Source organism: Rattus norvegicus, chromosome 3, assembly GCF_036323735.1.
Source record: "Rattus norvegicus strain BN/NHsdMcwi chromosome 3, GRCr8, whole genome shotgun sequence".
Taxonomy (NCBI): Eukaryota; Metazoa; Chordata; class Mammalia; order Rodentia; family Muridae; genus Rattus; species Rattus norvegicus.
The window spans coordinates 154,383,871-154,395,442 of NC_086021.1; the positions used below are offsets into that span (position 1 = coordinate 154,383,871).

General features: G+C 43.2%; 1 protein-coding gene across 12 annotated transcripts in view; it reads right to left on the bottom strand.

The window, feature by feature from the left end:
• Ralgapa2 (Ral GTPase activating protein catalytic subunit alpha 2) overlaps positions 1 to 8,200 on the bottom strand; it is a 280,066-nt gene extending 271,866 nt beyond the window's left edge. For 8 of the 12 annotated variants that reach the window (XR_005502529.2, XR_005502528.2, XR_005502527.2 and 5 more), the window contains exon 1: positions 7,915 to 8,199. Coding sequence is in view for 8 of the 12 variants with exons in the window: in XM_063283348.1 (XP_063139418.1) it covers positions 7,915 to 8,020 (106 nt within the window). In the remaining 4 variants the exon portion in view is untranslated. Of the gene's footprint in view, positions 1 to 7,914 lie in introns of all 12 variants that reach the window. The other 4 variants (XM_063283347.1, XM_017592238.3, XM_039106622.2 and 1 more) reach the window with 2 other exon arrangements.
• Between the last annotated feature and the right edge of the window lie 3,372 nt (positions 8,201 to 11,572).

Consider the following 11,572-nt stretch of genomic DNA (forward strand, 5'->3'; position numbering starts at 1 on the left):
ATAAGAAAAGACATCCATCTTTTCTGCTTCAAACATTCCAATGGGTTCTCACTGTCTGCCAATACCCAGTACAAAAGCTACTGTATGCTTAACACCTTGGTGCCCTGCAGAATTGTCTCTGTAAAGTTTTGTTCTCCGCCAATGTCTTATCCACTCCTCATGCACCAGACAACGTCCTTTATTATTCATATCCCAACTCAGCCCTGACCTTCCTCTGTAAGCACTCCCAACATCTCCAGGGCTTGTTGGAGTTCCTCCCTGAATGGTGATCACCTCCATAGCTCTTTCCCATTCCACTGTATGGCTCTAAACACTGTGCAGAAATTTCATCATTTAAGCATCTGCTTTTCCTACTGAATCCTAAGCCTTGATTTTATACCATACTATCTGAATACATAGCAGACATATACACAATTGCACACTATCTTCATACACTAAATAAAACAAAACAAAGCTCTCAATTTGAATTTTTTTTCTTTTTTTTCGGAGCTGGGGACCAAACCCAAGGCCTTGCGCTTGGTAGGCAAGCGCTCTACCACTGAGCTAAATCCCCAACCCTCAATTTGAATTTTTAAAATCTCAAGGATAAGACAACTTGATAAGTAACTGATTACTACATTTACATATTAATTGTCCTTAATTTAGTAGTATAGTAACTTTGTTCTTTTTAAAAATTTTCAAGGTTTAAATGGAATCAATTGCTACTTTGAAAACCAACTTTAACACACACACACACACACACACACACACACACACACACACACACACACAGTTTGCTATAGTTATATCTATTTTACTCAGTTTGGAGACCAAAGATCAGTATTATAAACAACTTGAAGAAGTACTTAGGCTTGCCCAGGAGTAGAATGCTTAACGACAAAATAGAGATCCAAATTATAAATATTTATAGGAAAGTGTTTTGTGCCCACGAATAATCTCTTTTCTCAGAACAGGCATTGGAAGGCAATCCTTCTCAGGTGTCACACACAGAGCCTTGCAGCTCAGAAAGTGGCCCTGGGCTCACCTTTCTCAAGTCTAGACAGCCTGGATCCTAGAAACAGGGATGGTACAAGTGCACGAAGTTCATTTTAAATTCCAGGCGCTACAGATACACTGTATTAGTGATTGATGAGAAACAAGCAAAGAGAACATTACAGCGAAGTCATTTTGCATTAACTTGGAAATCAAAAAATGTCTGCAAGGACCTGAAATTACAGTTCCCAGGCTTTTCAAGTTAAAGACTTACTGTCTGTGCAAATACCTCACTACCTGCCAGGCCTAAACACAGAACCCAATGAACTGAATCAGAAAGCACAAAAGGAGCCTCTTTAAAAAAAAAAAAAAAAAAAAATCTGCAATGCCAAAGTCAAATAAGATCTTCCAGATCCCCAGGAACAGACCAGAATGAGAGCTACAAACATCACAGAAATTTTGCAAGGCAGGCAAAACCTAGTAGGTTTTATTTATGTATTAACATTCACTCTGGTGGGTAAATATCTATTCTGATATGTAAACATCCTTTTGAATCAGATAACTAGCAGAAGCACAACATTAGCTTTTTTTTTTCTTTCCACTTTTATTTTGAGTACATTTCACTAAATTACTGAAGCTGGCCTAGAACTCAGTTTGTGGCCTAACGGGCCTTGAACTTTCAGCCTCCAGAGTAATGTGAATTAAAGGCTTCTATCACTAGGCTGGCCAGCATTATGCATATGAATATCAGCTTGAGTTAGTAGACAAATGGTTAACCCCAGTTTCTCTGCTGTAGGCTGAAGTGGGAGCACTACCTTTATCATAGTTGTGAGGATAGTTGATGAGTTCATTATAATGAAGAATCATATCACGGTTTTCTATCCTCTCATTAAGTTCCCAACCCCACATACCACAATCTCATCCCAGACATTCCACTTGGACCTTCCTTTTCTCACACTTAATCTGTAGTACATCAAACTCATCATTAGCTAGGAACCCTTGCACCTCCCTACTCCAATTATAATACTCCCATGATCCCAAATGTCCGTCACCAATCATCAAACTGTAAAAAGGGGTGTGTTGCTAGTCAGACTAAATGTTTATTCTAAGAAAAAAACACCAGATGGTTTGAGAGGTATTGCTGCTATCAGAAGAGGAAAGGAGGGTAAGGAAAGGGAATAGGAAATGAGGGGAGGGTAAGGGAGGGAACAGGAGAGGAGGGGATGAGAGGAGGGAAGGGAAGGAGAGGGACAAGAGGGAAGGGGGAGGGAGAAAAAAAAGAAAAAGCTGAGCATGGTGCCACATACATCTGGAATCCCAGAAGTCATCAGGTAAAGAAAAGGAAGATGGAGAGTTTGAGGCCAGCCTAGGCTACTGGATTATAGTACATAGTGTTCACAAATGTTTGAAACTAAACATGAGGGGGGCAAAACATGAAGGATAACTATATAACTATATAAAAATAACCACACATAGGGGTGTGTGTGTGTGTGTGTGTGTGTGTGTGTGTGTGTGTGTGTGTGTGTTTGTGTGTGTAACTAGGGAGAAGGCTCAGTGGGTAAGAGCACTTGCTGCATACTCAAGGATGCAGGACTCCAGGTCAAAATCCCAGTTGCACACGTGCCTGCAACCCATGCTAGTGGCTGTGGAGAGTGTGGAGACAGAGGACCCCTGGAGCTTTCTGGCCACCAGACTTGCTCCAGGTTTACCGAGAAACCCCGTCTTAAGCTGAATAGAAGAAGGCAGAGAGTGACAGAGCAGGGCACTGATGTCCTCTTCTGATCTCTGTGTACATGCACAAACATAGGAGTGTGCAGAGACTACACAGTAACTCATACACGCACAAGAGAAATAAGAATAAGTAAAAGGTACCATCTGAAATTGTGAGTGAACTCGCCCCTATTAAGAGCAAGAAGAGGGGTTGGGGATTTAGCTCAGTGGTAGAGCGCTTGCCTAGCAACCGCAAGGCCCTGGGTACGGTCCCCAGCTCCGAAAAAAAGAAAGAAAAAAAAAAAAAAAAGCAAGAAGAGATAGAATGCCATACTTTGCTTTATCAATATACAGAACATTTGTAAGAAAATGTTTTCTTACATATCTGAGGCCCAAGGGCCGACCTCTTAATAATCTTGAATGTCACAGCCTCCAATCCCAAATTAATTCCCATTAATCAACCTTTAGACAACATTGGAAATGCCCACTGTACTTGAAGTAGCACAATTTCTTGCTGCTCTTATCTTTCATCCTGGCCTTCCTCTTCCAACAATCCATTGTTTGCCTGTCCCCCTTGACATAACTCTTCCAAGGAACCTTTGCCTCTGTCTCTCCCTTCCTGATCCATTACTTTGGTATTCCTAGGAGATAGACAGTTCTCAAGTCTCCTTTATTAGCCTGCTAAAAAGTCATCACACGAGGTTGGAGATTTAGCTCAGCGGTAGAGCGCTTGCCTAGCAAGCGCAAGGCCCTGGGTTCGGTCCCCAGCTCCGGGGGGAAAAAAAAAAAGAAAGAAAAGAAAAAAGAAAAGTCACCACACAAACTCCCCCTAAGGATAGGCATGAGCTTCCAACTCAAGCAAGCTGAGCCCTTTCTGATCTGGGCCATCAAGTTTGCCTCAGAGTCTTCCTGTCAGGATATCTCGAACCCTGAGCTACACCTGGCTCTACCCAGGCATCCTGTGTGTCCAGGGCTCTAACGCCCAATGGACACAGGTGAGAGTCACCCTCCTGCACACTGCCACATGGATATCTACTAACAACTCTTCCACCTTCGCTGGCTAGAACTGCCCTACCCTATCCCTCTGCTTTCCCAAATTCAAGCCCTACTACCAGTAGTCACCAGCCATAGCTTGGTACTGTGCATGTGAAATGTAGCTAGCAAGGACAAATATGTGCTCTGACTGTATAATAGACAAAGTACTATAAATTACTTGTTAGCTTTAACTAGTACCTGCTGATACATTAGGATATGAGTTAGAGAGATGGCTCAGTGGTTAAGAGCACTGACTGCTCTTCCAGAGGTCCTGAGTTCAATTCTCAACAACCACATGGTGGTTCACAACCCTCAGTAATGAGATCCGATGCCCTCTTCTTGTGTGTCTGAAGAGAGCAACAGTGTGCTCACATACATATAAACTAACAAATAAACATTAGGTTAAATAAAAATATCTTTAAATTAATTTCACTTGCTTCTTTTATATCATAAATGTACAGTCTAGAAATTTTTAAATTATACAGATGTCTTATATTTTTTTTATATGTCTTTTGAAATAGGATCTTGTAGACATGACTGACAAAGAACTTTCTACGCAACCCAGACTGATCTCAAATTAACAACAATGCCCCTGCCTTAACCTCCCAAAGGCTGGATTACTTGTTTGCTGGAGCAATACAGTAATACGCAGGAGTTGTTGGGGAGGGGAGTATTTAGTTTTTTCAGTTACTTTCCTGATGATAATTTAAACAGCATAAGGAAAACTGAAGTATCTCCTTGTTCTTCCCAATGATGCATACAAACTATCTAAAATGCAGCCCTGTGAGAGCCAACTTTAAAAATATAGTCAGGACAAGCTATCTAAGTAGCACTGAATTGGAGTCATTATCATAATCCTAAGATATAGTCTACTCTCCATAGTTAACCATTTCTCCACAAGTTGTCTGAAGTACAATTCCTTTCAAAAAGAGAATAAGGCCATATCATTATATAAAATAAAAAAGAAGGGTAGGGAAAATACCTCTTAAAATATGTGTCCTATTAATGGTAGTAAAAAAAGCAATAAGAAGAATCTGGTAAATGCCTGCTCCAAGCTGACGTCATTACATAATATACTCTCACTGTACCATATCCATTTACCAGAGTAACAAAGCTGAGGTTCAAGGGCAGACTAGGTACTGTCCCAAGTTGTGAAGCTTCAAGTGGCAGTGACAAGCTGCAAACTCTGTCCAGTAGCATCATCCTTATATGTAAAAAAATACCGGCCCTATTTCACTCAAGTGAAAAGCAAGAGTTGAAACACATACATAGCATGCAATGCTAATTAAATTCATTCCCTTCAGTTGCCATCATATTGATTTAAGTGTTCGATAACACTTCGTCTTCTTTAAAGGTAATAACCAGATAAAAATTTGATGCTATAGGAATTAATACTTTAATGCACTAGTTTTCTTTAAAGTCTTCAAACTACAGTTGTAAAGCAAAAGTTTATACCAAAGATTATGGCAAGAACTCCTCAAAATTTTTTAACTTAATTTAATTTTTTTTAACTTATCCGTGGCACCTCCTACTCACTGTCCCCCTCTCGATCATCCCCTACCACTATCCTTCCCCCATGCCCTCTCCCCTTCTCTTCTGAGCAGGTGGGAGCCCCTCTGGGTATGCCCCCAACCCTGGCACTTCAAGTCTCTCCAAGGCTAGGAACTTCCTCTCCCACTGAGGCCAGGTAAGGCAGCCCAGCTAGAAGAACATAGCCCACGTACAGGGATAGTCCCCATTCCAGAGTTGTTCAGGACTCACATGAAGACCAAGCTGCACATCTGCTACATATGAGTGGGGAGGCCTAGGTCCAGCCCATATATGTAGAATTCCTCAAATTTTATTTAAAAAAAAATAGAACCCCTAAAGTTAAAGATCACATTAGGATATAAAGGAAACTTGGCCATCATCAACAACAAAAGTATTACTAATAAAATATGGAAGAACTCTACACCATAAACTATTTTAAACAGATCTTATCTTTGACTGATAATAAAGGGTTTTTTTGTTTGTTTTTTTTTTTTACATATAAAGATGACTCAGGTTGCAGACATGGCTCGGGAGGTTAAGAGCACCTGCTGCTCTTGTACAGAATTTGGTTCCCAGTAGTCAGTCCCTCAGAGCAATTCACCATCACCTTTAATTCCAGCCCCAGGGGATCTGTCTACTGGCCTCTATGGTTACTGTACTCACTAGCACAAAGCCCACCACACACACACACTTTCAAAAAAATAAAATAAAGAGATGCCATTGGCCGGGTTCACAGCCTATCCCTGCCACTTGCAACTGTAAGGAGACACACACCTTGGGGGAAAATCTAGGGATACTCAGACCTGAAAGTATCCATTTTCTCTGGATGGTAACAAAGACAGTGTATCTCTAAGAAACTACTCTGATCTAGGTTTTCTGTCTTTATAAAATGTAACCAACTCAATCTTGGCCTTCTTGGTCAGAACAAAGGTTTAAATTCTTCAGCACAGAAAAAGTTCCAAAGTATCAAATGCCTTAAAACACTGTTCAGTTCCCCTTTATCAAGAACGCCCCTGCAGCAGGAACTAATCAGATACTAAGGACCCAACACAAAGCACTTGTGTACCTGGGCTTTTCACTACAGGAAGGAGAAAGTTCAATTTAACCAAGAACACCTCACTTTGCTTTCAGAAGTCCAGAAACTAACCCTTCTAACAGTAACTGATTTACAATCATTATAAACTGAACATATTAAGTGTACTATCTGGGAATCTGAGATAGTAACTTAAGTTGTCAAAATCTGGTGGGTTGAGGGGAACGAGAGTAGTTTTTGTGGCAGTAATCATGGTTTTGAGTTTTACTTTTGGTTGGTTCATTGGTTGGCTGGTTGACTGGCCTATCACACACTCAGAGATAGTTTACACAATATAAATAGAAATAATTAGCAACTTTTAATCTCATTAACAGGAATGCTTTAAATCTTCACCTATAAAATGAATTGTGTGCCCTGTTTTCTCAAGTGACAGATGGTCTGAAATTTTAAAAACACTTTTTTAATTTTTATTATTATTTCAATAGTAAATGTATGTAGAAGAAATGTGTCTTTTCCTTGGTCTCCAAATACAGATAAGTCTTGTGCACAGACAAGTAAAGGGGTTTCTACCTTGAACAAATGTTCAGACAGACAGAAGATAGGACTAGAACTGTGTAAGATACAGCCTCGCCAAGCTACACAGCAACCGCAGTAAATAACCTTGTGAACACTTCACACCCACAGGGGAGAGCTCTCAAATCATCATAGGTCAATTCCAGGCCCACCTGGGCTCTGCAGAACCTCCACCCTGCAGGCCATAAAAAAGGAAGGCAAGAGGGAGTAAATGGTTGTCATTCTGGTTATAAGGGAGAAGCAGCCTCCCTGAACCAAAGAAAGCCTAGCTTCCTCAAAGCAGAACCCCACTTCAAACCACAGACCCCAGGAACCTCTATCAGCCAGACCCTTCCACTCTCTCCCCCACTCCACCCCCCAAAAAATGTAAATTTAAAAGAGAGAAGGGCAGGGGAAAAGAAATGACATCTAATTGGTCCTGGAATCAGCTGAAAGCAGTCTTATCTAAAGTCTTATGCTCAAGCATAGAAACATTTTAAAAGAAGAGTGAGTTCAACGAAGACTGTGATGGGACCACATAAGGTCTTGGTCTAACCCAAGTTGTCAAGAATTTACATTTTTAAAATGGGAGAGTGAGGTAGCAGAGGTAGGTAGGTAGAGGGGTGTGTGTGTGTGTGTGTGTGTGTGTGTGTGTGTGTGTGTTCTCGCCTCTCGCAGAGGTAGGGGTGTGTGTGTGTGTGTGTGTGTGTGTGTGTGTGTGTGTGTGTGTGTACGTACGTTTTCTCGCCTCTCGCCCGCGCCACTTGTGCTTGGTTTATTTCCTGGAGAGGACAGCGAATAGTCACCTCTGTGCCTGGCCTCGAGGTTACCCGAGGCTAGGCGCCCAAATGAGAATCTTGGCTAAGTTTACACTTGGGACAACAGAGCAGCGCCCAGGGCCAACGTACTGCCTTCAGGAACAATGCCTCAAGGGTCCCGATCTGGGCTAGCAGAGGTCGGGTGCACACCATCCCCAGCTCCCTACATCACTCGGACCTGAGACCCCACCAGGCCCACCCGGCGAGAGGAACCCGGCCCCCTGGCAGGTGGCCCTGACCCTTAGCCCACGCCCCACGCCTCACCCAGCAGCGCCCGCAGGTGCTTCAGGCGGGTCAGCACGTCCTTCTTGGGGTCCAGCACCTTCTGCGTGGACTTTTTCACATCTCCGTGGCTCCTTCGGGAGAACATCCCGCCGCGGTAAGCCTGGGCCCCGCCGGCGGGGCAGGAGGCGCCTGCGCCGCACAAGTCACTGCATAGGGTCGCGACGGGCGCGTGTCGCTCCGGCCACTAGCCGCCCCCCTCCTAGCTGCCGCGCCGCCTCAGCTTAAGCGGTGGCTCCAGGAAGGAGGGGCGGGCCGAACGGTCAGGGGCGGGGCAGGAAGGCGGTGTCGACCCGAAACCCTTGGCCCCGCCCCACTTGTGCCTCTGGTCCGCCCTCCGGACGGACGCACGCGCACAACCCGGACTGTTCACGCGCTAGGCGGCTGAGACCTCGCGGGGACGCGCGGCCAGCTTCGCGTCTGCGCAGTGACCTCCAATCTGATTGCTGCGTTTTCCATACGTCAAGGAAAGCGAGGTCCCTCCCTATGTGGTCCGCAAGTGCTCCCGGGAACTGTAGTCCCCAGAAGAGGAAGAGGCGCGACCTGCTTTCCAGTCCTAGAGGTGCTAGCTAGATACTGCCCTTGAAACTCGCCTGTGCACCCCGCTCTCTCCTCTTCTCTCTCCCTCCCTCCATACACACTCTCCTCTCCCTCTTCCTCTCTCCCTCTCCCCTCCCCTCCTCTCTCTCTGTCTCTCTCTGTCTCTCTCTGTCTCTTTCTCTCTCTCTCTGAAACACACAAAGTAAGAAAAATTGTAGGTCTTTTAAAACTTGAACTAGTTCATTTCTAGATTTTTTTTACTTCTGGATTCACAGTAAGGAGCAAGACAAAGCACTTGTGTCCATGTCATCTGAGCCCTAATTTCTAATTTCACACTGAAATAAATGTCTTTGGCAGCCGAGAAGAGTGGGCCTGTTCTCTAGTGAGGTCCAGTCAGTCCCCAAGGCACCTGGAACCCAATCTCAAGTGCAGAGGTCAGTCTTGCCTCTTGCTTTGTGGAAAGAGCTTCTGCGTTATGCAATGCCTCTTAGCAATCCAATAGCAGGACCAGAAATAGAACCTGAGGGACCTGACTTTGGGGCTGATGTGCTTTTTAAAGCCAGACGCCAGTTCACTGAAGCAAGACTTTAAGGCCGAAGATGCTCAAATGATTTCTTACCAGAGAGCTGACTATATAATTATTTATTAGCATCTGGATCCCCCTAAGGTTTGACATTCTGGCTTTATTAACAAGTACCTAAAGTGGCAGCTTAGTGTCAGTCACATGTTTTTCATCTAAGGAGGCATAACACAAGTGTCTCTTTCTCTAGTGGAGGGTAGTACTAGAAATGTACACATCCCCGTATTAGGCTCGGTATTTGATCTCTACAGGCACTCAATAAACTCATTAAATAAGATAATAAAGCAGTCCTACACATTTCAACTCAGCATGCAAAAACTTCTCAGTTCTGTAAATTCTATTTTTAGAGTTATCAAAATAGCACGGCTACGACTAAGATATACCCAACGGAATATTATTCAGCCAAAAAAACAAAAACAAATCAAAACCAGACTACTGACAGATCTAACAGCATAAATCTCGCAGACCCAGAGATGCAATCTCTGTGCTGAGGATGATGGCAGAGCCATTGCACCTCCTACATCCCCAGATGACATTTAGATGAGGGCCACAATCGCCCCAAAACTGTCGTAAGGAAGAGAAGCGGCGTTCTCTTTCATCAAGGCAAGAATGTTTGCTACCATCGGTTTATCCCGGGCCCAGTTGCAGATAATAAAACACCGTGATCACTGCTCTGTTCCTTTGAACAAGGATATCTTGTCTCACACTGACTGAAAAGGTAAAATGAATTTATCTTCCAGAAATCAGTTTTTCTCTTGCGATTCAAGTTCTCTCGTTATCATCGAACATCTATTGAGGACTATGGTGTAAAAACAAGATCCCAAGCCCAGGGAATGACAGATTTTATAAGAAGCAGTTCCCTGACTGCCAGAGCTTCCAATCCAACAGAGGAAGAGAGACTAGATGAATCTGTGCATTTCTGTAGGCTAAATATATGGCACTGTGAAAAACTCAGTAGACAAAAAACCAGGCACCTATACATGTAAGTTCATCTCATCTATCCTACTTACTGAGTGAAAATATAAAACTGCAAACACCCCCCCCCCTTTATAAAGAATCACATATTGGTGTTTTGATGCTTATCTACCCATGTGCACATTGCTCATGACACTTTCCAGTTTTGTTTTGTTAGGTTTTGTTGTCGTTGTTCTCTCAAAAAAAAAAAAAATCCTCTTGTTGGTCTGCAAATCCCTTGAGGAAATTATTCACCCTGTACTTATTTCAGGTTTTAGAGTGCCAAGTACTTTTCAGACATTCCATTGCCGCCTTCACCGATAAAGAATGAACATGAAATTCAAAGTTTAAAACTTGGGACTGGAGAGATGCCTCAGTGGTTAGGAGTACAGGCTGCTCTACTACGGCAGTCAGGTTCAATTCCCGACACTTCCATGGCGGCTCACAACCATCTGTAACTCTAGTTACAGATCCGGTGCCCTGTTCTAGCCTCTGAGGACTGACATGCCCAGAGCGCACAGACATGCAGGCAAAACACCCATACACATAAAGATGAATATGTGGGACTGGAGAATTGGCTCGGTAGTTAAGAACACATGCTGCTCCTTCAGACGATCCAAGTTCTGTTCTCGTCCCCTATGTAGGTGGTTCAAAATCACCTGCAACTCCAGCTCTAGGAGATCCGACATTTCTCGTCTGACCTCTGCAGGCAGCAGCATATACAGAGAGCAGACTCACACGGGCACAACATGTAAATAAAAAATTTTAAATCTAAAAACAAAGTTGCCTGGGGCGTTTTCAAGTTCTTGGCCTCTTACTCAAAAACGAAATAAAAGCCTACACAAATTGCAAAGTAACGAGAAAACTTTATTTAAATCAAAACAATAAAAAAAGATCAGAATATCGAGTAGGGAGCAGCAGGCAGCATGTGTGAAAATACTCACGGGTCCCAATTACCTCTTAGAGCAGTAATTTCGGGGAATTCAAGAGAAGGAGTTATTTAGTTACTAAGGGGTACTTCTCCATCTTGGTTAATAGATATGAGATATGTAAGCTTTGCTCCATAACATGTCTCATTTTAATCATATGTACTCCCAGTTGTGCATAGGCATAAGATGGTAAATAGAAAATCCATTTGGGCACACAGTTTTGTCATATTGAGCATAAACCCTGAACTTGTTTGGGCTAGACAAGACTTTCTATTCTGATTGAGTTGAATCTGTCTGCACTTGAAGGTCATTAAAGAGGGGAGAAATATATTCCATTGTCTAGAAAGGGGTGTGCAGGCGGCAGCAAGCGGGAAGGTCCTTGGCTGTTAGCAAGTTTCTAGATACATTGTTAGAAGTGAAGTGTGTGTGCGGTGTACATCGAGGTAACAGTCTCAGGCTGCCAAGTACATTATTACTAGACTAGCGCTATGAATAAAACCAAATACAATTAAAATCCAGTACTACTAAACCACTTCATATGTTTGCCTGCTCCAGGGACAAATCCTGAGCTCTATTTCTAGTATCTCAAAGTGGGCATGATGAGACATGTCTATAATCTGTCCTACTATAGGGAAGT